Consider the following 24,633-nt stretch of genomic DNA (forward strand, 5'->3'; position numbering starts at 1 on the left):
CTGTTAATGCTTGCCAGTCGGATTTTTTTTTTCTTTTAAGTTAATGATGTGTAGTTGTTTGGTGCATAGATTCATCCATAAAAGTGCATGTTTGAGTCGAAACTGTCTTAAAAAAAAATACTCTAGTCTAGTCCAAATATTAGTTGCTGCGTGTTGTTTCTTGGTTGCTATGGATACCGAACGCCAGCTCATCCACGCCATGGACGGCTGAAATGGGTAAAGTCTACGTGTGCGCGCGTGTTTTTCTGATACACCATGGGTGTCAAACTCGTTTTTTTTCGCGGACTGCATTGTAGTCATAGCTTCTTTCGGAGGGGCATTATGACTGTCAACCCAAATAAATGTATGAGCACCTCATATTATATACAGTAAAAGCTACAAAACAAACTGACAAATAACTCGTTTTCAAATCAGACGAGTAAAAACTGGTCAAATATAAAAAAAAAAAAGATATTAAAAGTGAAGACAATTTGCAATTCTAGTAATGACAGACAAATTTGATGCACAATTTGTCTTCGCGGGCCACATAAAATGATGTGGCGGGCCGTATCTGGCCCTTGGGCCTTGAGTTTGACACCTGTGATCTAATCCATTATTTCTATAATTATAAAATTACTGATTGGATGGGGAAAAGAAAAAAAGTCAAGAAGCAGGATCCATAGATGGAGACGTCATCTCAGACCAAAGTCAGAGGAGGGCAATGGAAGCCCACAAGAGCCAGCAAGTACAGCAAGCAGACCCAAGACCTGCTGACATGTAAGATGCAAGTCAATACAAACAGTATTGATGTGATTTTATTTGTGGCATCACTGTATGTATGTATTTATCCCATTCTGTGCACAGCAATGATGCAAGAGTTCACTCTCAGCAACCGTCAAAGAAAAAAGATCACTGACTGTCTAAAGGGTAAGTCTTCAGGGGTGGGCAACTTAAACGATGGAGGGGCCTTTACTTTTTCATTAGTCTTAATGGGGAAGTCAACCCCAAAATTTTCTTTGTCATAATATGTTCTGTGCAATCCAACCAGTCAGTGTTCTGAGTAATGTCTCGTTTGTGGAATATGAATTAAACAGGCAATAGTTTTTTGTTTTGTTTTTTATCAGGGAGCAGCCTTTTCCCCCTTGCTGTCAACTGAAAATGACATCACAGTCGTCAGGTCTCAGGTCACAACCAATCCTGGCTCACCAGTTTTCTGAAACTGAGCTGTGTTCCCTAACCAGATGACAAAAATGCAGTTTTAAATGAGGACAAAATATGTGGGTATTTGTTTTTTCCAGTAAAAAACCCCAGTAAAGATTATGATTTTTCCTACTGGTAGATTACATTGACACAGTTAGAGCACTCTCTTCTTACATTAGTGGCTGCATTGAGTAACCCTGTAATAGTGCTTGATTAAAAGCCCAATATTCCACCCACAGATGGCTCAGCCTTGCCACTGACCACTGAGCCTTCATCATCAGCTTCCTGTCTTCAGCCGAAAGCCAGTCAATGCTACCCGAAACTTCTCCCGGGTCGGCCTCTGAGAAGGAGTGCCGTTTCTTGTCGCTCGGGAAACAACTATGTCCGAGAAAAATTCTCTCCTGCTCCCACAAGTATGTTACTAGCCCAAAACAGAATCTATACAGTAAACCTTTTTTTCCCCCAATATAGCTGTATGTGGTGTAAGTTACATCAATCATGGGAAATGTTCTAAAATTATCTCTTTTAAAAATCCAGCATTTGAACAGCATGTGCAGACTCACTGATACTGTGTGAAGATTTTGAGAAAAAAAAAATGGTTCTGAATTTTTAACAGTGAAAAGATTAAAGTGAGGGTTCTGAATACTTTGCACACGTTCATTTTCTGCAACTCCTCTGACTTGATCTAGGAGACTTAGAAAAGGAGAAGAGGAGGCTTCAAAACATCTTGGCAACAGGACAAGAACAAGAAGAAACAGCCTCCCATAATGTTGCTGCGAATCGGAAGCCGGAAGTGGTAGAGGAGAAAGACCGCTATCGGGAAGGTCAGCATTGATTCATACAATGTTTAGCAATAGAAGGTAGAACATGTCTGGTGGCCTTCAAAGCACTCTTAAGTTAAACTTGGACTGTGATCGCAAGATCTGCACAATTCTGGTACTTGTGTCATGAGCGGAGAAATATGAGAGGGTGGCAAGTCACGAAGAGCTTAGAATATGACGCATGCTGTTGCATTCTGTCCGACTGTATCATCATAGTTCAGGTTCAGTAGGAAGATGTGGGTGACAGCCAAAACAATGTGTTCTGTTGTAGTTCTGGATGAGATTCAGGAACGACGACAATTCCTGGCTGACATGGCCTCGCTTGGACAGGACAAGCAGTACAGCCACATCATTAACACAGAAATATCACAGGTAAACGATTTTGCTTCAATTTAAACACTGTTATTGAATGATGAATTGGAAACTTTCAGATCAATTTGTGATTTACACGTCGCATAACTGTATTGTAGAAAATCAGGGAATTGGAGGCGCTGAATGGCAAACTTTCTCGGGAAGCCGTGTCTGAGCTGAGTGTGGATTAGTTCAAAGTTTCACATTACATTCACAAGAAATAAATTACAATAATTTACTTGTATCAGTTTTCTTTATTTGTCTGCCTTCCGATCTCACCATTTATTCAATAATCTTGCTGATGTGATTGCCATGAAAAAAAAGTGACAGATGTGACATGGCAGAAGCGCATGGGTTCACTGAGGAAGACGATGTTTATATACAATAAAATAAATGGCAGTTATGCACCAGATTATCTTCCCCACCTTAAGACGAAACACACAACGCACGCACATTAAAATATAAATTAACACAAGTCTTTCCAAGTTTAAAAGAGATGAAAACTGTTGTTTTGCCATTTCTAAAACTTAAAAATGCATATGTGACATTTATCATGAATAATATGCTCACGTAGACATTGGTAGTTGTCATGATTCACCGTGTTTGAAATAAATTTGGTTTGCCTCCAAATAATGTCAATAAATATTGTCACTCTGCTGCTCTATATCTTCGACATGCATAATAATAGTGAAGCCCCCAAAAAAAAGACCTCAATGTTTTCTTTAAAAGCAGCTTGCGTCGTACATAAAGTAATCTTTTGGACACTTTTTGTTAGTCTTTGCCAAATGTAGAGAACCAAAACAGCCTTTATGACATTATCTGCCTTTAAGACATTATCTGATAAAGTGAGATGCCTTGAACTCAAAAGCTACCACCGGCCTTGGAAACTGATTACAGGTCACTTGAGCTTTGATCAGTGACTGCGAGGTAACAGCTCACAAGTCAGTGCAGTACCGCAGAGAGCCACTCAACAAGTGGGAGAGCTCTTAAGCACTTGAGATGGTTATCATTTCGACTCTTGGTGGAGGAGCGCCGCAGTGGCAGTCAGTGTGGCACTTCACGAGAGCCTGAAAACACTTCAAACCTGTTCGTGTGGATCAACTGTTGTCTTTTTGAGGACTTTTTCCAGATTCTCCTTTCAGACTCAGCCTCTTCAGGACCTTTATAGGTTTGAACTTTGCGCCTTTTTTCTTCTGCTGATCTCCATCCGACTCCTTGTGGAAGTCTGATGAAGGGGGAGATTGACACAATTAGTGACAAATAATATAGGACCGAATTAAGTCATCTTAATGAGGAAAAAACGGTTCAATTAATATTTGTGGTCAAACACTTTAATACTGAAAATGTATGAAAATTGTTTTTTTTTTTGTTTCATTGATGAAATATTTTAGCTGTATAGTGTATCCACAAAAGTACAACGATAACACACAAATCACACAAGAAGGCCTTATTTCCTCAAAACGTTGGAGCAAAGACAACATGCCTACATGACAAATAGTGACTGTAAAAAGTGTAGTGGTATGTTTGAACCATAAAACAAAAATTCCAGTCGGTACCTTTTTTCTTCAGCACAGCTTCCATAAACTTATCCTCCTCTTCCTCCCTGTGAGAAATGTGTTGTTAGAGTTGACAGTGGCAGCATGTCATAAACTGGCGGCTCCCGAACAGGGAAAAATGTCTAAGGTAAAGAAGTGTCAAAGAATTTTGCAAAACACTTCTGTCATAAACAACAGGATTACCTTTGCCTGTCCTGATCCATACTGTTGACTATTTGGTTGCGTTGTTCAATAATGGTAACCAGCTCCGCCATCAGTTGTTGCTCACGGCTCTTGTCCTCCTCAGTCCACTCTTTCTCTGAGGGGAGGTGCAGGAAGCTTATTTTTTATGCTTGTAAACGTACAGTATTGATAACTTGTAAAAGACATTTTAAAAAAAGGCAATTCTGTTCCTGCAAAAAGTAGTGATTGAATGAGCAATTTATTTCTCTCCACAACAGAGGCCTTTTTTAATCACCATGAGAATGTTGGGCATGGTACTCATATTCACCTCATGGCTGTGATATTAATACACACAATAGGCACTTCCTGTGCCTCCACAGAGGAAGGCTGCAATCATGCTCAGATGGGGCAGATGAGCTTTGCACAGCTTTGAAACACAAACAGCTGGCGATCAAAGGAAGTAGTGCTTCCTCGAGCCCCCGAACTAACCTGGTTTGTTGAGAAGACACCTCAGCTCATACTCCACATCGGCCTGTCTCTCCTCCAGGTTCTGCTGTTTCGCCCTGTGACGAGAATTAAACGTAGAGGGTCACACTTAGTAAGTCAATGAGACTTAATATTAAGAAGGTCGGTGACCTATGGGCTTTGAATAACATTTCAACTGAATTTAGTTTACATTGTATGAATGGGAAAAAACATTGCACTGATTACACAGCTCTGTCTGAAGCAGCAAAGATTTTTGGGACTTTTTGAGGTTACAAAATTGTGACACTTGCATCTTGCTGCATTCTGATACGTACGTGTAGACTAGCTCGGCTTCACGCCGAACTAACTGATGTTTCTCATGAATGAGTGTGAACCAGTCAACCAAGAGGTGCTCCTCATCCTCATCTGAAAGCACAGATAGTCACCTATAAACGTCTATGGAATTGTAGACAAAGTTATAAAAACAGGTGAATTTAAGTTGACCTGTAAACTTTTGAATTCATGTTTTCAACTCTTCAACGTTTCAGTATTTTTTGCGAGAGGAGATGGGTGACAAAATTCACAAGGGGTGTTTTGTTTTTCCCAAGACATCTCCTTTTTATATTTTATTTATAAATATTATTCCTTTTTTATTTTTCAGTTTTTTTTCTTTGACTCTTCCAGTCTCTGCATCTCTGTTGCAACCTGTTGATGACACTCTAAGCTCAGCGGCCACTTCCGTCTGAGAACATCCTGTTTAGGTCTCAACTCTTGCAATGGCTGTTGACCAATTGTTAGCCTTCGTCTTAGTCTCATGATCTTAGCATGAGAATAGCATGATGAAGAGCAAAAATATTGCCTGTTTTTGTGACAAACAGAACATGTGTGGCACGTTCCTTTGCACAGTCTGAGGACAAATTGTTTCAGATGAAACAAAGAGGCAAGAGGCAGTCTGGTTTCATACCATTGGGGTTGTCTCTGAGCTTCTTTTCCAGCTCCACGCCTCTTAGCTCCAGCTCATCGAGCCGTATTTCCAGTTGACTCATCTCCCCGTGGATGTCTTCCACTGGGATGTACTGATCTGATTGCACCTGATCAGTATTTGCATGGGGAAAACCACTGTGAGTGCTAGTTTTGAAATATTCTTTAAAAAAAATATATATTTTGTACCTTGCGTTTGATAAGTGGGAAGCCATGACCTGGAGCTGGGGGTCTGGAAGGACGAGGACCTTTTGGGGGCTTGCTTTTAGATTTTCCATGGGAGGGAGAAACTTTCTTGTTGAATGGATTTTCCTTACAAATGCGCTAAAAAAAAAAAAAAGATCATTAGTCTTGATGAATGTTCTGTATTTGTAAAATGATTTTGTTACCTTGTGCGAAGGTGTAGCCCCTGAGGCTAATGGGCTGGGAGTGGTTGTGGGTCGTGGTGGAGGGGGTCCTGCCTCTTTGGTCTCGTTGCTGCGACTGACCTGTGGAGTGGCAGGCGCCGAGCTCGCATTTGACTGCGCGGGGGACTCAAAGGGGCTTGGGCTAGAATGAGGCAGACGCTCGGTAGAAGAGGAGGACGAAGGCGAGGCGGTAGATGGCGAACAGATGGAAGGCTCTGAGATGCTTTTGGTGAAACTAAGCTCCTGGTCACTGCCTCCACCGGGGGCCGAACAAGGTTGGGACGAGCTGTGGTCGGAGCCAGAAGACAGACTCTCCACACTGAGAGCTGGAGAGCAAGAAGATTGCTGAGAATGTGGATGAACTGAGAGGTTACAAGAAAGAAGAAGAAACCAAGGAAGCAGAAGTAAAACAGGTTTGAATATAGATGGAATGGAAAAGATTATGGGGGGCAAAAACACAAAACATCTGTCAAATGATTTCACTCGTCTTTTGAGGGAATTTGACAGTCAATGTCCCATGACAGTTGAAAAAAACATCATCTAGCCAGAATAATTAGAAAAAGTATGCAAAGATCACCGAGCTTAACCAACGAGGTAATGACAGTGAGTGAAATCATCATCTCATGTTGCATAATCAAATTCTAACCTTGATGAGCAGTAGGTGGCTGCGGTGCACGAGGTGCCGGCCGTTTCTTGCTTTTGGCACTTGCGGGGCTCGTCGAGCGGGAGGAGTTTCCTGTGCTAGGGGGTGTTTCCGCACCGGTGCCGTCAGCCGCCTGTGTGATGCTGTACCACGGATGACTCTCTACCAGTGCTGTCGGAATGGCGCTGCCTTCCTCTTCATTCGTTTCATCCTCATCCTCCTCAAAGGGGTTGGGGGGTAAAGTGGGCGAACTGGACCTGCTGCTGTCCTCTTTAAGAGAAGACACAGAGCCTGTGTTGGGGGGTGTCGCCAGTCCCATGGGGGGTGGGGGAGGGGGTTTCTTCTTCTTGGTTTCTGATTGGACCAAGGCAAGCCAGGGTGGATCTTTGGGTTTATGGACACTGGACAAGCTGGACAGTGAGACAGACACATGGAGGCATCACAGAGGGGAAGACCACACAACAATGGGACGAAGTGCTCAACATTGAATATGATGTCGCTCAAACAGAAAAAACAAGTGATGACGTGGTCACAGAAACTAAGAAAAGGAAGCGTGTTCGATAGAAACTCGCATACCTTCTTGGAGACTGGGATCTCTCTCTCGGTTTTGGAGGGGTGGGTGGCTTCTGCTGTTCACCTGCAATTCCAGAAGAAATGATTGAAGAATCACTCATTTGTACCTCTCGATGTTGGTCACGCACCAGCTGCTTGGCTGTCTGCTGTCCGGGGTAGCTTCATCCGTGGGGATGGGCGGGGTGGAGGGCTGGGATCCGCAACCCGACGAGGTGCTGGCACTGGTCTGGCAACAGCTTCGCTTTGATTGACAGGTTGAGAGGGGAGGTCCCCATTAGCCTCACTGCCAGTTTGCGTATCTTCTACCATGGCTTGCTCATGATCTTCCTCATCACTCTCGTCAAAAGGGTTAGGCGGAGAAGGGGGGCGGTGTTTCTGTTCTGCTTGTCTGCTATGATTGAGCAAATCTGCGTCTTCCAAGGGGGCCTCATTGTTTGTTGGTGCAGGGGTGACTATGACAGTCACTTTAGCTGGTATGTCAGTGTCATTCACTTTCCTCACAGGGGATGGAGTTTTTCGCTGGTTCATCTCAGAGGCTGCGGTGTGGGGAGTCTTGCTGCGACCCATCCTCATCGACTGGACTGCAATGGGGTTCTTGCTAAGATCCGGTCGGCCATTTTGGTTTGCTGAAGCTTGCCTTGAAAGGTGGTGTGTGCAAACCAAAGCCCCACAATCACTTCCCACTTTATAAGATCCAGGTAGCAAAGTGCTACGACACTCAATGCATCTGGAAAGACAGGCAGAGGAAAAGGCAACATAACTATCATACTGTAGCTGTCAAATGTAAACAGCTAACGCATGAGACTTGTCTCGTGTCCAATTGATTTATCAGCACGCATGTGACCGTTTTGTTCAAATATTTTTGTTACCATTCAGGACACCATTTTTACACTACACCGGAAAAGCAGGACATGTTTGGACGAGTTCCATGTGGAAGAGTCCTAATCGCAATTGCATCATACTTTTGGTATTATATTGACTAGAGATAGTGAGACAGTCCTCTTGTTCAAATATCAGTGATACCTAGCCTCCCAATTTTTGACAGACACTAAAAATCCAGAAGACTGGACGGTGGCTTCATGTGTATTTCTATTTTCACTTATGAGGTGAAATTTTTTGTTTAGCTGGAAGAATTCAAAGTAATTCCGAAGAACACAAATTTATATTTTCAAATTTTTTTTGGTTAATGCCCCGCCCTACTTTGAGGCTTATCTGACCCCAAAACACCCAAAACAAAAAAAAGACTTATTAGCAGTGAAGCAAAATAAGAGTTCAAATAATCAGAAGCCCATTAGTTCTGTAACCTACATTCATAGTTTGGTTATACGTCCCCTGAATGAATTTCACTCAAAGCATCTTGGTGCTCACCTGAAGCAGTTTCGATGGTACAGCTTGCCGTCCACCAAAAACCGTTGCACCAAATGGACGTGCTGCTGACAGGCAGTGCAGGTGCTGCTGAGTGTGGTGCGCTTCGCCACTTCTAGACCCGTTACCTTCGTCATGCCCGGCTAAAGCAAGCAACCGGAATGTATTGCGCAGGCAGAGGACAGGGGGGAGATGTCAGGGGAAGAGGGGGATGCAGAGTAATGGAGGGGAAGATCAAACATGAAGTCAGGATTTGAGGATGTGGATTCTCCTTTTCGTTTACTTCATTACAACTACTCCCTGCAACATCTACTGCTTCATCCAAGAGAATTTTCGTTTTGAATGTCAAAAAATAAAAACCCCACAAGACTTGGTGAATTTTCAAACATCCCTTCATCGTTAGGAAACTACACTGAGTGTAAATTGAAAATCAGTTAAAAACAAAATCACACAGCATGGGTTAGCACGATAAATTTACATTATGGAGGTCAGATTTACAGTATTATTTGAAGGTTTTTAGGTCGGGGTCGAGGAAATTAGTGGTTAGGAGCGTAGCACACTGTGTTAGGGAAGCACAAGACTACTACTATGAACAAGAGCGGGTTAAAAAGACTGACCTATCTGTTTTACTTTCATCTCTTAGCCCCCCACCACTCATCTTATTGCCTAGGCTCAGGAACAGAGAATGGAGGGGGGTTCAGATTTGGGGAGGGGGACGTACAGGAAGAGGGAGTGGAATGGATTTCCACCTAAAGAAATGATCACGCCAGCACATGGGAGTGTGGGATGGAGAAACAGCATGCCACAAAGAAGAAAGACACGATACAGAGACTATCTTTATAGACTACTACTGTTGTTCTCATGGAGAAGAGGAAAATATTAAATACCATGAAAGGATTGAATTTTTTATTACCCAAAACAATATTTCAAAGCTCAGTGTACGTGTTCATCTATCAAATGACACCGATGCAGTTTTAGAGGAAATATTAATTAGCCTCTGAAATCCCAATCATCACATGCATGGTGAGAACTCCCATTTGTATGTCTAAACATGTTTGCACATGTTGTTCTTACCTCAGATTCAACCTCTTTGCCCTCGAGTGGAGTTGGAGGCCTTTTGGTGACTGGCTCATTTTGATTAACAGAACCCAGCCTCTTCATGCAAGGAGGGTTTGCTGTAGGGAATCGGTAATCCGCTCATTATACATATACCGTCATTTAATGCTTTACTGCTCTGTCACACACAGAACTACAACAATTATTTTCTTTTAGGGGGTTTTGTGTACTAACCTTGAGATTTGTTATTGAAGAAGTTGTAGTACTGGGAAACATAGGTTATGACACTGAGCCTGTCCGGAACTTTCATGGATACCATGTCTTCTGGGTCCAACAGCGCAGGTATCCCTAGCTGTGCCTCGGCCACCTCAAAGGCCTATGTTAAAGCCAAAACAAGAACAAGAAGTCTCTCATTTGTCTTGAGCAAAGAATTGTAATCATCCTGGCAGTGGGGCTTCAAACGGGTCATGGAAACAATCACGCAAGCAGTAAATACTTTGGACTTAAAACCTACTTCACAAAGCATTGGTGTGTTACGCCACCATCAGCAGGTCATAAAAGAGTGTTTTGTTCCTTGGCTGCAAGCTGTCCTACCGTAGAAATTACAGGCTAGCACCTGTTACGTAACATTACAGACATTATTCTAGGTAAGTGTACGCTCTACGGTACATACACAAACTACATATAAGGAAGCGTACAACGATAAAAAATATATATATTTCAAGAAAGTAACCCTCTAACCAACCAAATTGTATGTAAGAGCAAAAATACTTATATGCTGTGACTAGAGTCTTATGAAAAGCTTGACGATAGACTGACTATTTGCTGACAACATACATTGGGGAAAATAACCAGGCAGGAGTTCATGAAAACTTAAATAGTGGGCTCCTTGTTTCCAGTCTTAAATGACTTACTCATGCTTTAGCCTCAGGGATATAGTAATGAACGACGTGCTTTCTCTTATTATTGAGCAGATTTTGCTTCTGGTTCTTTGGCAAACGTCTTCACTTTCTGAGGGCAAAAAAAAAAAAAAAAAAAGGGCGCCTGGCGGAAACAAAGTTCTACCAAAGTTGAGCTCACACAGTGAGGAGACTCCCAACCATACTTTTGGTTTACTGACAAAAGTGAAAACTCTAAACAAAAGAAAGACGTTGAAGGTTTGTGCTGGTTTCATCGTTAGCGGCAACGTACAAACAGGTATTTCCGCTTCATAGCATTAAGCTAGGAATTTGCATTTATTAGCCTGTGTTTAGTTATCAAAATACTTATCAGAAGTGACAGATAACTTTATTATAGGCGTGCTCACAAAAGGAATAAACGTACCAGTCGGTTGTTCTCATAGACGTCATCTTTGGACAGCGAGCCAAAGTCTCTGCAACCAGATACATAAAAAACATCAGTTTGTAAGAACATGTAGAACTGGGCCAATTTACCACAAGAAAAATGCTTTCAGCACTCAGCTATGGTGTACAGTGTAGAGTACTTGTTGGCCTACTTTTGTTAAGAACCTCCCAAAAAGGTTGTCTGAGGCCTGCTAAGTAGTTAAGCTTTTTAACTATTAAAGTTTGCTACTACAAAATCCAACGACGATCCAGCATGAAAAAAAAAAAGACAAAGGGGAAAAAGAGGCAGTGGTGGTGCTATGATGATTACAAAGGTCCAGAAGCAAGGAAGTCTCATCAGTAAACATCCTGCTTTACTAAAGTGGAAAATATCTCAAGTGTTCCTGGATGAAAGTGTGCTTGTCCGCTTCTCTACAAAGGCATGTTGGAAAGAGCGTACAAGTTTAAATAACACTCAAGTGGGAAAAACAAAGAAAGGGGGGCTTGCAGAGACTGTGGAGGTGGAAATCCAAGGAATGTCAAACCTCAGGAAATAGCACACAGAAGTGACGTGTTCGCTTGAAACTGCTCTCCAAGCCCATAAACACACTGAGCAGCAGCTTCAATTTTAAAGGCTAGTCTTGATGAGTCTTTTTCAAGCACACATTGTTGCTGTGCTAAATCTGTTGGGGATAATTTTGGAGTGTCTTTAAACTGACGCGCCCTCACACAGATGACGAATTGTGAACCCAGTCCACCATGACAGTGCTTCTTTCCAGAGTTTATTTTTGGCAAATGGACAACTGTGGATGAGAGTGTTTGTGCGTGCGTGCAATCCACTATCTGGATCCGTATTAAAATGAACTGTCTGTATACTTCTTTGGGGTCCATCCCAAGCTTGCTACTGATCTGAATGACATATTTTTTTTCCTACATAGTCTTGATGACAGTCAAAACAGAAAATTAAATAGGAAGAAATTAGCGGTGGAACGATTAATAAAAAACTAATTATCCAATAATGGATAATATCTTGATATTCTATTCATAGTAGAGACCTTGTTCAATTTTTAAAAAATTTGGAATTTTGACGTCCAAACAGTAAATATTCGCCAATTTCTGTAGTCCTCCATGAAAGCAAGTTGATTTGCAAACATCTGCTTTTACTTTGGGAAAACAAGGCTCAACATAGCTGCCTAATATCTGGCATGTTATGGCCCAAAGTAAATGAATCATAATATATGTTTGCGGGATTTTTGTATGGCCAGTTTGGAATAAAATTGACAGTGCACTTGTGATAATGTTAAAAACTAAAATGAAGTGAATGTATTTTTTTACACCATTTCTCCACACAATAAATCAACAGCTCAATCGATTACTAAAATGATGATTAGCTGCAAACTTCCATCCCTAAAATAATTCTATACTATAGTCATCAAGCTGTTCCTTGCAGTTGCCAGAAGAACTGTCAAACTTACACTGACATTTATTCAACCATTAATGGCTATGTTTGTACAAAGCAATGTACATATGCATAAGCACATATTTACAATTTAGACTAAGTGTGGACTACATAATACTCAAAATGAATTCTAATACCCAAAAACCTGTGCACCCAATTCTTACTTTATCAATTGATATATACAGATTATATAATATCTATTATATAACATATTTTATCCCGATTTCGCCCATCCTCAAAGCCCCCAAACTACTTGTGTCCATGATGAATATAAACTTCTAAACACAATTGCCTACCTCTGTGAGAACACAGCGGCAGCGGAGACTCACTACAATGGATACCACGCATATTACAGAAGTAAATCCAGTTTGACAGGCAGAGGCCTTGGCTGCAGATTACTCTGAAAGGCTGTCTGTCTGGATCAGAGCGAGCCGGTCTCTGCGACTGCGGCTACTGTACACACTGGGGGCTGAACAGGGAGCCATGCTGGGACACAAATGGAAGAAGAGACAGAACTGAAAAGCTGACTATTGAGGGCTTATAAACTGCACGAGTTGCACTGTGCAGAGTTCAGAGATTTTATGCTTCATTAACTTAGTCATCCAGGGGATGTTTGCATGGTTTTCTCATTTTGTGGACTACAGAAGGAAGAAATTTCCTTCGAATCACATTTCCCCTTAGAAGATAGGCGAGGAACTACTGCGGACTCCCAACAACAACTGGTAAAATGGGCTGCATTGCACCACATCTTTTACCTTACCCGTCACCTACTCTATGCTGCCATGTGGATTAGTGCTGTCCTGATCTGATCATGTGATCAGAAATCAGGGCCAACCAGGTAATTCAGATAATTCTAATAGGGTGAAAAACATTCAATACCCCCCCCCCCCCCCCCCAACCCACTATACTTAAAGGTTATAAAGCCAAAATATAATCTTGTGGTACAAAAATATTGCCAAATCAAACAGCAATAACTCAGTTTTATACGAAACAATGCGACAATGTGGTGTTGTGGAAAAAAAAAACGAAAGGCAGAAAATCTGCCCACACTGGTGCTAGGAATTAGGGCCTATAAAAGTTTAACTTCTTAAGACCATCTGTACAGCCCCTATTTGTTTATACATGACCAAAAAAGTAGCCTCCGTGTTAACTAGCAATACTGGGATGGAGTTGATTGACAAATGGAAACAGCAGCTATATTAAATGCGGCCATGTGTTATCAAGCATTCTCATCAAGCGGCACTCGATAACTCCGATGACATAGGTCGGCGACAGACAGGCGACAAACTCTTATCATTTATATCAATGATTTGATTCATACACACACAATTTGCACAGCACACACGGCATCTGTAAAGCTAAAATATATGGTAATGCTTTGTGTTGCTGTGTGTACTAAAGATTTCTGGAGTAAAGAATGCCCCCCCCTAAAAAAAACAACACCAAATTATCTATAACATACAGTGATACATAATTGCAAATGTGATCATTAATTTGAAGAAAAAAAATACTGTCATTATCTAATATCATTATAGCAATGCATTTTTACACCTCACGGCCTGCCATAAAGATTTTACCCGATTGTCACTGCAGTTGAATAATAAATACCCTGTCATGATGACAAAACAACAGATGGACTTACAATCGAATAATTGAATGTGTGACTAAGATAAGTGATTAATGGGTGGTTACGTTCCATTTAGATGAGACAGCTCACAGCACATGATTGCTGACTAGACCGACTGGGATTATAAATGGAACAGAGTGATCTTCAATGCTGTGACACACAATTTCACGTTTCATGTTCCAACAAATCAAAACACGTTTGACGGGGGGGGGGAAACGGCTGTCACAAACGCACAGAACACTGACTACGTTTTTGTTTTATGTGTATTTGAGAACAGAGTTGTGTGTTCCAGCACAGCCGGTACAAGGCTTGCCAGTTCCCCAGCCAATGTGCATGACAGTTTGTTAGTGTGAAAGGTGATGGATGTTACACTCACATTTCTCAGCAGTGACACAATTCTGTTGGCTAGTTATATGAGTCAACAAAGAAACAACAATCGATCAAGTAAAGTGTTGTTTTCATTTCCCTTTTAGTTGCATCTAGTTTCAACATATTTAGTTGGCACATGTACTGATTATTAATACTGATTATCAGTTTAAAAAAAGTCATACTGAACATCCATAAACACTAATTTGAAACTTCTCTAAATGTGCGGTTAAAGAGAATACACACAACATCCTCTTATTTATACAACCACAGGAATGTGCACTGTAATTTACAATGACCTGTAGTGTATGATGGTAAAAAACACAAGCCGCCTTTAAGGGGTGTCAGAATACATCCGTTGTTTATAGGTGTTCAAGGTGTATTCAGGTCATAACAGAAAATCTTGGCGCACTGGGTAGCACGTCCGCCTCAAATTTATAACTAAATCAACTTGGCATTGCTATATTCAAAACAAATTGATATCAATTGTTATGCTAACTTCCAGTTTTATGCTGTATTTATACTAGCAAGCATACTAAACTGTTACTGTTTTATCCAATCAACAAAACGTGTTAAAATGAATCAACTGTCATTGCTGTATTCAAAATAATTGATACAAATTGTGATTCAAACTTCCAGTTTATATATACGTAGGTATTGCTGTATACAAATCATATGTTATACTGGTCAAATTTCCGTTTTCCTTTGTTTTCAATTTTTTTTCAAACGTCCAGTTTATTTGTTACTGCTGTGTTCAAATCATGTTATACTGGTCAAATCTATGTTTTCCTTTGTTTCTCACTTTTCTCTTCATGGTAAATTGTGGTATATAGGTTGCACTGTAGTAATTTAGATTGTGTCTGGCAGTGAAACCCTGGTTGTAATCGAGACAGGATTAGATAAACGCAATTGCTTCCTCCCGCTACCCTTTTCGACAAGTCATGTCAAACAAATGTGAAATTAATCTGTAATAGGTGTGTCGTTTATGTACTTGCCGAAATAAACAAATCAAAATCAAATCAAAGTTCAGAGGTGTCGGCTTTGATTCGGCTCCGGCCTTCCTGAGTGGACTTTGCATGTTCTCCCCATACATGCATGGGTTTCCTCCCACATTCCTAAACCATGCACGGTTGGCCGATTGACCACTCCAGTGTGATTGTGAGTGTGGATAGTTGTTAGTCTGAAGCGTGCCCTGCAATTGGGTGGCACCCAGTTTTGGGGTGTACCCAAAGACTGCTGAGAAGGACCCCAGCATGCCCACAATTCTCTGAGGATCGGCGGTTAGGAAAATGAATGAATGAATTGAAAATCTTATTTTAAATCAAGACATCAACTGAGATTATATCACAGGTTTCTTAAAAAAAATGATCTTTTTGTCCATCGTTTAAAAAAAGTTATTTAATTGCAGACTTTTTTCTATTTACATTTTTAAGATGTCTATACATTTTGCTCTTTACAGGTTTTACAGAACTAAATTGTATGAATATTTTCCATGTTTTTACATCAGTGCCAGTTTACAATCCGACTTCTAACTCAAGGGAATTCTTAATGGTATCATTTCATTGTATTGAATTTCCACAACCACTGAAACATGTACTTACATCAACTCTGGCCTGAAGCGATGGATGATGGCACAAAACGCCAGGCCGTCCCGAAAGGACGTCGACATGTCTTTGATTTCCACATCGTGATAGTTTTCACACTGTATCCGACACCACTCTTGAAGAGCCTTCAGAGATCCCATCATCGTGCCAACGTGTACCAGGGGGTTCGCCGCGGGGCGACGGAAAGGGCGATACTTCCCTTTTAAACACCAATGAGATGCTGCGTGAACGAGCCCAATATTAGCCAACTTTTTGTGACCAAAAGTTGCATTGTAATCCCCAAATTATCTGACCTCTGAGATCAAACAGATGGAAGAACAACACATGTGATATTGCAAGTTGCTTGCTCCGAGCTTACCAGCAGCAAAGTTCTTAGAGCAGTCAACTTTGCTAGCAAGCTAGCAGCGTCCCAGACAGTAAGTACAGTTTTTGAAAATCACGATTTTGCAGCAAGACTGGAGAATGATAATTCCGTTCCAATCCAAGCAGAGGTAACAGTTTCCTCCTCGCATTGAGGTGTGACCGCAACACGCTTTTTTTCTTTTTCTTTTTCCCACTGTATCCCGCAGTGGCGGTTATTGCAGTGCGTGAAAAGAAAAATCCATAGTTATTGCCACGAAACGTTGTTAAAACTCTCCACCGTCAATAGCAGAACCTTGTGACTGAAGCCATCCTCGCTTGCTTGGATTGAAGCGTAGACAACCATCTAACCTCCACAATGTCACTGTGGAGTGTGTTTGATTCAGCGCCGCACCCCACCGGGGGCGCTACAGAGAAAAAAAACTAATCGCGCGGTATTACCAAACCACGCGAGATTTTCTTGCTGAGGATTCCTAAACATGGCAGCGGCGTAGTTGCGTATCAGTATGTGACATTTGATATAAACGTGCACTTTTCTATTTTTTGCTCTTATGTATTGCCTTCTTTGTTTGCTATCACGTTTTACGCGTTACAACTGAAAACTAAAGGATGTGAATACATTTCTTCTTAAATAGGTTGCGAAGGAAACGTAATAGTCTTAACTGAATAAAAATAAAGCTTTATGAATGATGAGCTCATGTCGCTGGGTAAGCACAAAAGTTTCAGCTAGCATGTAGACCTCAAACTGAGATGCTGGCCTAAGAATTCTCAAATGGGCTGAGTCAGCTTTGTTTGCACCGCAGTTTTGTTTTATTTCCATTGACTGGGACCTGCTGTTACCCACAATGTTGAGTCAGTACACCCTGGACTCCATCTGAACGTTTGCTTTGTTTTTTGTTTTCCAAATAGATTTTACTGCTAATACATCATGGTACTGAAAGCTGGTTGCTGGTTACTTGTCAACGTTGTGATTCTTGACTACTGTTTTGACGTACTAATGTGCGGGTTAAAATTGGCAAACTAAAGGTCTGAAATTGGTTTATTTTCGCAACAATTTTATGCAAAAAAATAAAAAAAATTAAACATTGCATAGGCACATGTAAAAGAAAAATCTGTTTTACACCAAATTTGCCTTCCAAACATTTCACAGGCTGATATACTGACCTCACCTGGACATTGTCCCAAACCCAAACAGTCCTACTATTGTGAGGCCCAACAAGAGCAGAATTCCAGTTATCCCTAAAGAGTAAAAATAGAACAGTGTGTGCAAAGCTTGTTTCAAAATCATATTATACAAATAATGTCTACAAAAACTGACCATTAAAAGTTGAATACACTGAAAACAGACAAAATGATACAGTCCATGATAATTACACAACACAGTCATGTTTACTGTGATTGAGTTACTGTCCAAGTCTAAAAAGTAAAAAAAAAGAAAAGAAAACCCCACACACTAAAAGGGTACTCCCCATAGTAAATACAGCCGTACACAACATTTTATATAAAAATAGAATGTAAAAGCTGGTAATAAGTGGTGTACAAACTGTTAAGACAAGATACATTTATGGGATATTCAAAAGATAGCTCTTGGCCGCAGCCCGGCGGTTGAGGGTAACTGCTACACAGGTCAAAATGATTATGGGGGGCTGCGGGGTCACAACTTGAAAAACTCTACTTTATATAACAGTGTTTTTTCAAAAAAATCAAAATATGATCACTGAGGTTTGAAGTTATTTTCCCTTTTCAAGTGTCCTCTGAGCTAAATGTATTTCAATTAGAACATTATTATTATTATTATTACTGGAGTTTATAAGTGGTAGAAATTGCATGGAGTGGTATAAATCATTTTTTTTAGATTTCACTTTGGTCTGGTAGGTTCTCAATACAAATTTCGAACAAATAATCCAAACCATTTCACTACTACAGCATTTGGCTCACGACCAGTCCAGGGTACCCCCCGCTTCTTGCTCAATGTCAGCTCACTCGCAACCCTAATGAGGACAAGTGGTCTAGAAAATGAATGGATGTAGATAATTACTAGTGGGAAGAAGGGCCGTAAGTAGGCGGGTTAAACGGGTGAGGGGGATTCCCAACAAAGCCCATTAACGGAGGCTGTGGTGATGGCGCAAACTGCATGAGAGGCTGTACCCCAACAGGCGGCACGGATGGAGGAGGAGGCTGGGCAAACTGACCCTGAAGATGACTCGAGTGATCCATCCCTGTACCGCTAGCAGATGGGCCTCCGCTCGGGTTGCGGCTGCCACTGTAGCCTTGGTACTCATCCGAACTGTGACTCGTCCTGCGCTGGTCGCTGTACGAGGATGAGGGGGCGTCATCGTTACGGCTGCTGCTTCCCTCACCGGAACGCATGCGGCGCTGACACTCATTGTGGTACATCATGTTGGGATTGTTGGAGCTGCTGCCACGGTAACGCATTCTGCCACCTGTGACCAAAAACAGGAAAGGGTCAGAGTTTCCAACTTGCTGACTACTGAACATGGGGGTACCCGGATAATGGCATCCAAACATGGGGAGAACATGCAGAAACCACACTGGAAGACAGTAGCCTGGATTACATCATATGTGCCTTGGCTCCATTAAGTTCGGTAAACACTGCACTAAAATCAACCTTTCTCCATTACAAAAAATTCTGCTGATATTTACCACTTCCTCTTCCGTGGCTCGAATCCACCATCTGAAGCAGCTTAGGGTTGATGGCCTGACTGGCCTCCTGCAAAACTCGGACAAGGTCGCGAGCCTGCCGCGCGTTCCCAGGAGTGAAAAAGGTGTAGGCAGTGCCTTTGTTGGTACTGCGGGCCGTACGTCCAATACGGTGGACGTAATCTTCAGAGGAATTTGGATAGTCAAAGTTGATGACAAACTTGATATCTTCAACATCTTTTGAAGAAGAAATATGTTTAAGAGACTGGCAGATGTCATGATTATTATAAGAAATCCTCAATTTTAATATTCAAAAATTGCAGATTTAGAGCACAGTTATGGATGAACTTACCTCATAAAATAAATTGTGTATAATCAATTACAATCTAGAAATCATTCATGAGTGTAGCGGATTAACCATATTACTATATCCTGCTGGCCATTCTCCAAATGTGAGACTACCAGAGTTTTTAAAAAAAGAAAGTCTCAAAATAGAAAAATCCACACAGAAAAAAACCCTCATGCATCTTCATGAGCTATTTTCATCCTTTGCCAAACATATTGTATGTTATCCTTAAGTAGAGATGATTGTAACGTTGCTCCTACAATAATAATTCTAATCTATTACAATAAAATAAACAGTGAAATCATTTGAATATGATCATAATGAGAATACAATATATATGATGTGTGAACTGCTCATTTCTGGGTCTACCACGAGCTGTAAGAATGTAGAATACACTTATTATACAATAGTTGGGGAAGCCCTGATTGCAACAATCCAACTCTTATCACCCATTGTTGCTTTGATGCAAAACATTAGGAATTGAGTACCACTTTGATTTTCACGTACAAGATACCAGCAAAACACTAATTTGCCAGAATGTTTCAGCAGAATGCTCTTCACTGTCTGTTTCTCATTACAGAGGACTTGGGGCTCTGACCGTACTGCTGTGTCTGATCAGGAAGTCTCCCCCCATCATGACCAAGAGACTATTTTATTAAAAAATATCAAAACATATCCAACATATTAATTTAAATACTATAGAAGGCGGATGGAGGTCGTAGCTCACGGCGAGGTTAAGAAAAAGGGCCGGTGCGGTACTTACCCCCTTTGTGTGGTAATCAGTCCTGGTTCAGAGGGAGGGGCTGAGGGTGAGGGAGACCGGATTCTTCCCTCACCTTCTGCACACACCAGCAACGTCAGACGGGAGCAGAACCCACACTTACGCAGGTTCTGTTGCTCTCTCGCCACATTGCAGGACCCTCCTCGGGCCCTGGCCAGGACTGGATCCAGACGAGCCCATCTAACACGCTCACTGTCTGTCTGCTTTTTTTTGGTGGTGGGGGGGTGGGGGGGTCGCAGAGCAGACAAACAGGCATCTCCGGCAGCTCCAATGACAGGCTCGTTGGATTCGCACACTGACAGTATTGGGCTGGGGAAGGGGGTCTATGTTACCCATGGGAGCAACAATGGGTTTAACACCTCAAAAACTACACAAACATCTACTCTTAACGGGACTGAGCGTGTGGCGGCAGCAGCAGCGCAGACTGTTATAGCTGCTGCATGCTGCCAAATCCTGAGAGGAGAAGAAGGGACAAAAAGGAAGAAAAATATAATAATGGGAACTTTGTCAGAAACCCTTCACATGTAGACACCCTTCTAACATGTATTGTCATCAAAGATCCCCACATCATTTTCTTCCTGTTTGTCATTTCACATTTAAACATGCAATAAAGTGTCCTGTAGACACCACACACATACAGTCTGTATGAGTGAGTAATGTTTATCGCTGTGGTGTGTCTACTTAACACTCCATTCCGTTCAGGCAGCATGCCAAAGAGCCCCGCTTGAAGGGTGTATTGAAGCTATAGCAACAAGAAACAGACCAGTGGACCAGAAAGCCAGCAGCCTCCTTATTGGACAACGCATGGACAACCCTCAGGCTATCAGGCTCTAACACGCGGCAAACCTCCTATCAACCATTCCAATATAAACTCATTCTTAAATATAGAGCAATCGATTGACATGGTGGAAAATAACCCTAAATTATAATAGGAGAGAAATTCACAGAGTTGAGTTGCCGATCAACAGTAATACAATAATGTAACTCATGTTAGATCTGCTTATTTATTCCACTGTTTATTTACCTTGTGATCACACACAGGGAGGGGGTGGGGAGGGGTAAGTATGGGAAGTGTGTTGTTGTAAAATTAATTTCTGACAACTTTATGTGCATGTGAATTCAAGTCAATTCTAAAATAACCACAGAGGAGAGAGATTATTTACAAATGTGAGAGGACATACCCAGACCACGAGAGGCGACATCTGTGGCAATCAGAATAGGAGCTTTCCCGCTTCGGAATTCTGTCGAAATTGAGAAACAATTTCGGAGAAAATTCACCAAGTGCCAGGAACGTTCTAATAACTGATGTCGTATTTGTCCAACCTGTGAGCACCCAGTCTCTTTCTGGTTGGGTCTTGTCTCCGTGGATACACATGGCTGGCCACCTAGTGTGGGAAACAGCAGCAGTATGTTTACCTAGCAGGCTCGGTTTGACATCACCACGGTAAAGAGTGGTCAGAATGCTCACCCATCCCTTCGCATCCTTCTTGTCAGATCATCACAGCGTTTCTTGGTCTCCACAAAGATGATCGTTTTGTTCTCCTTTTCTGCCATAATCTCTTCCATGAGCTGCATAAGTCTGAACACACAAAAAAATTGGCTTGTTTTAAAACTAACTGTTTTCTTGCTCATTGTCAGACGATGCAAACCTGATCCCTTAATAAATTACTGCTGACACTCATTTAGCGGTTTTTAAAACCGTGTATTATAGAAAATGGATGATGCGCACAAAAAATGTCCTTAACCAAAAACTCACAACGAATGCATAAAATCAAGCGCAGCCCTACAAGCAGGGTGATTTTCGGCACTTCCTTACTTGTGGTCCTTTTCGCTGTCCATGCAGACATCAACAATTTGCAGGATGTTGTGGTTGGCACTGAGCTCAAGGGCTCCTACATTTATCTGAATATAGTCCCTCAAAAAGTCTTCAGCGAGTTGACGGACATCTTTGGGCCAAGTTGCACTCCACATGAGGGTTTGTCTGTCAGGCTTGAGGACAGAACAAAGGAAGATAAAAGATTAGTGAAACACATAAAATGTATCTATGAGAGCAGATAGTCTTCCTCCTACCCTGATTTGTTCAACTATCTTGCGAATCTGTGGTTCGAATCCCATATCCAGCATGCGGTCAGCTTCGTCCAGCACAAGGTATGTGCACCGACTCAGGTTAGTCTTCCCTGACTCTAAGAAGTCAATCAAGCGACCAGGCGTGGCGATGCAGATCTCAACACCTAATAGAACAACAGAAACTATAAGTAAAAATGTTCTCTTTTAAATCACCAAACATCATGAACTAAAATGTTAATTCCAAACTTGTCACATCATGCTTCCATGGTCATCTAACAGCATACCCACCCCTCTCTAGCTCTCGAAGCTGCGGTCCTTTGGGTGCGCCACCATAAACACAAGTGCTTTTGATTCTGGAAGATTTGCCATAGTCAGAAGCCACTTGCTGAACCTGCTGAGCCAGCTCTCTGGTCGGGGCAAGGACCAAACACTATTAGGAGAGACTTGGTTACAGACTGAACAAAAAAGAAGCACAGCAATATGGACAATTTAAATCCAGAACCCTTTTGTGGTGGATTTTGTTTGATCTGCGAGGTCCGCTATATTCGTTACACAAGGAGCATAGGAACTTACAATAGGACCATCTCCTCTCTCCAGATAGGGCTGATGATTAATGTACACAATTGATGGAAGGAGATACTACAGATGAGACAAAGAGAAAGGCAAGCATGGTGTCAGAAACTGCATGAAATTGAGCACAACTTGAAATCAAACGGTTGTTGTAAAAGTATTTGAAAAGTTGAGTTGACAGCAATTTTATTGAATATATAGGTGTAAACCTATGACTATGTTATCATTTCGAAATTACTAAACAAAATGGTTGCATTCATCCTTACAGCAAGAGTTTTACCAGATCCGGTTTGTGCGATCCCCACCATGTCCTTGCCACTCAGTGCCAAAGGGAAGCCCTGAGCCTGAATCGACGTGGGCTCCGTGAAGTTCTGCTGCATGAGCACATCCATCACGTATTCTAATGAAACAATAAGATAGCAATGTTACTTGACTAATTTCTATGGTTTGCAAACAATAAAGCACGCAGGTTTAGATGTTTACAGCTGGTGTACTCACGTGGAAACTGTGCCTGTTGAAAAGTCATTACAGGCTTAGGACAGTCAGAGCCTTGGATGGTGATCTCTCTCTTTCTACGAAACTCTTCAACTTCATACTGGTGAAGGAAAAACGGGATATGACTTTCACAAGATTGAATCTTCTATCGCACGTCACTTAAATAAAGCAAGTAAGGGCAGTTATAATAAATTTGTCAAAGATTATGTTGAATTCAATCAAATAAAGATATGTACCTGACTCAAGCGCTGAACTTCTGGGTGCTCAGTATAGAAGTTCTTCTCAAACTTTGGCAACTCATCCAGGTTCCACCTCTTCTTGCGGAGCCGGTCGCCAAGATTCCCAGTCTTCATGGGTGGGGGGCCATAACTGTGACCACCCATTGACCCATAACGAGACCTATGAGATTACACATAAGCGGCACTGCAGGATCAGCCATAGAGCGTACAGCTACAATGTCAAGTGGTAACAGCTTAATTACCATATTTAATATTATTTATTGCCTGGAATTTTAAAAGCTGCATGGGGCATTTGATTGTTTTGATTTTACAAATTAGTACGGCCACCATGAAAAACAATAATTAGAGAAGTAATAACATATGTCATAAACTTAGTATGAATAAAGTTGAGAAAATTAAGTTGTGTAATTTAGGGATGGGAAATGTATGTATATAAAAATATATGTAATATTGTAGTTGCATTTCAGGCCAGTAGATGACAGTAGTTAAACGTTGCAACTCAAGACTACAAATATATTTAAAAAAAAAAAAAGATGAGTTCGAGCATTGCTGACTAATTTATACACTTGCTGCATGCTTTGATTATTTCCCCAGAATGAAAACGACTTTGCGTTAGGTTACACGACTTTTGATCTAAAATCTAATCTAAAAAAATGTTTACGCGTTTCTCAACGATAATATTCCACTTGGTACTACTTCAAACAATCTATTGGCGCGACCGAGACCAAACAACAACACTTAATGCATTAGATCACATTTAGGGACGATGAATTACCCGTCTCGTCCACGGTCCCTGTCTCTGTAGTCATAGGAAGAACCCCGCCTCATAGTTCCAAAAACAACAGTACCTACGTGGAGCCTTGGCTAGCTATACAACAATTTTTTGCACCTTAATCTACAACAGAAGCACGCTTATTTGACAGTAAACAAGAGAGAATAAAATTTGCACACAATTAACACACTTTATGACTAAAATTACGATTAAAAATTGCCCAAGTTTTGACGCGTCACGACGACGTGGAGTCGCAATTTATCTCTCTCTCTACACACGATCTATTTTCCCCGCCCACTTTTGATGCGTACGAACATCTGGTCATACAGCGTAACTCCAGAATTGCTGCGTAAAAAAATATTTACGTAGTAATAATAGTGAATATATTTCTTTTCACTAGAGGGT

At 41.4% G+C, this 24,633-nt stretch overlaps 3 protein-coding genes and 1 long non-coding RNA gene across 10 annotated transcripts; 2 read left to right on the top strand and 2 right to left on the bottom strand.

Moving 5' to 3' along the window:
• The first annotated feature begins 90 nt into the window (after window positions 1-90).
• c5h22orf23 (chromosome 5 C22orf23 homolog) lies at window positions 91-2,589 on the top strand. Of its 3 annotated transcripts, XM_049719393.2 has the most exons (7): window positions 92-216; window positions 635-756; window positions 844-906; window positions 1,419-1,592; window positions 1,869-2,003; window positions 2,272-2,372; window positions 2,471-2,589. In XM_049719393.2, exons 2-7 carry the CDS (start codon window positions 663-665, stop codon window positions 2,540-2,542), a joined length of 639 nt encoding a protein of 212 aa, XP_049575350.1. In that variant the 5' UTR covers window positions 92-216; window positions 635-662; the 3' UTR covers window positions 2,543-2,589. The 3 variants fall into 3 exon arrangements, with proteins under 3 accessions (XP_049575349.1, XP_049575350.1, XP_068506709.1); XM_049719392.2 differs by having other exon boundaries at window positions 91-216; window positions 635-906; XM_068650608.1 differs by lacking the exon at window positions 92-216 and having other exon boundaries at window positions 226-906.
• micall1a (MICAL-like 1a) lies at window positions 2,586-16,707 on the bottom strand. Of its 5 annotated transcripts, none has more exons than XM_068650607.1 (17): window positions 16,296-16,707; window positions 15,935-16,136; window positions 10,883-10,931; window positions 9,794-9,935; window positions 9,578-9,678; window positions 8,507-8,646; window positions 7,267-7,865; window positions 7,142-7,202; window positions 6,569-6,975; window positions 5,905-6,284; window positions 5,705-5,839; window positions 5,499-5,625; window positions 4,870-4,960; window positions 4,559-4,632; window positions 4,091-4,205; window positions 3,908-3,954; window positions 2,586-3,576 (listed from the first exon to the last, which is right to left on the bottom strand). In XM_068650607.1, the coding sequence occupies exons 2-17, from the start codon at window positions 16,078-16,080 to the stop codon at window positions 3,449-3,451; spliced, it is 2,742 nt and encodes a 913-aa protein (XP_068506708.1). In that variant the 5' UTR covers window positions 16,081-16,136; window positions 16,296-16,707; the 3' UTR covers window positions 2,586-3,448. The 5 variants fall into 5 exon arrangements, with proteins under 5 accessions (XP_068506708.1, XP_049575340.1, XP_049575341.1 ...); XM_049719383.2 differs by having other exon boundaries at window positions 15,935-16,157; XM_049719384.2 differs by having other exon boundaries at window positions 5,905-6,248; window positions 15,935-16,707.
• LOC125968395 (uncharacterized) lies at window positions 12,488-17,741 on the top strand. Its single transcript, XR_007481306.1, has 2 exons — window positions 12,488-13,062; window positions 14,044-17,741. It is a non-coding gene; the product is annotated as an uncharacterized lncRNA (long non-coding RNA).
• On the bottom strand, window positions 17,319-24,538 carry LOC125968391 (probable ATP-dependent RNA helicase DDX17). Its single transcript, XM_049719386.2, has 13 exons — window positions 24,232-24,538; window positions 23,454-23,616; window positions 23,221-23,317; window positions 22,989-23,122; window positions 22,726-22,791; window positions 22,441-22,582; window positions 22,156-22,316; window positions 21,902-22,074; window positions 21,554-21,664; window positions 21,409-21,470; window positions 21,267-21,326; window positions 18,962-19,195; window positions 17,319-18,741 (listed from the first exon to the last, which is right to left on the bottom strand). Exons 1-13 carry the CDS (start codon window positions 24,282-24,284, stop codon window positions 18,335-18,337), a joined length of 1,863 nt encoding a protein of 620 aa, XP_049575343.1. The 5' UTR covers window positions 24,285-24,538; the 3' UTR covers window positions 17,319-18,334.
• Window positions 24,539-24,633: the final 95 nt, after the last annotated feature.

Source organism: Syngnathus scovelli, chromosome 5, assembly GCF_024217435.2.
Source record: "Syngnathus scovelli strain Florida chromosome 5, RoL_Ssco_1.2, whole genome shotgun sequence".
Classification (NCBI taxonomy): Eukaryota; Metazoa; Chordata; class Actinopteri; order Syngnathiformes; family Syngnathidae; genus Syngnathus; species Syngnathus scovelli.

Coding starts and splice junctions, on each gene's coding strand:
- c5h22orf23 (XM_049719392.2), top strand. CDS start 663: ATGGAGACGTCATCTCAGACCAAAGTCAGAGGAGGGCAATGGAAGCCC. Junction 907..1,418: donor GATCACTGACTGTCTAAAGG/GTAAGTCTTCAG, acceptor TTCCACCCACAG/ATGGCTCAGCCTTGCCACTG. Junction 2,004..2,271: donor GAAAGACCGCTATCGGGAAG/GTCAGCATTGAT, acceptor GTTCTGTTGTAG/TTCTGGATGAGATTCAGGAA.
- micall1a (XM_068650607.1), bottom strand. CDS start 16,080: ATGATGGGATCTCTGAAGGCTCTTCAAGAGTGGTGTCGGATACAGTGT. Junction 9,679..9,793: donor CTTCAATAACAAATCTCAAG/GTTAGTACACAA, acceptor GATTCCCTACAG/CAAACCCTCCTTGCATGAAG. Junction 3,577..3,907: donor AGCTGTGCTGAAGAAAAAAG/GTACCGACTGGA, acceptor CCCCTTCATCAG/ACTTCCACAAGGAGTCGGAT.
- LOC125968391 (XM_049719386.2), bottom strand. CDS start 24,284: ATGAGGCGGGGTTCTTCCTATGACTACAGAGACAGGGACCGTGGACGA. Junction 23,123..23,220: donor TCAACAGGCACAGTTTCCAC/GTGAGTACACCA, acceptor TTGTTTCATTAG/AATACGTGATGGATGTGCTC. Junction 22,317..22,440: donor GCTTCGAGAGCTAGAGAGGG/GTGGGTATGCTG, acceptor TTGTTCTATTAG/GTGTTGAGATCTGCATCGCC.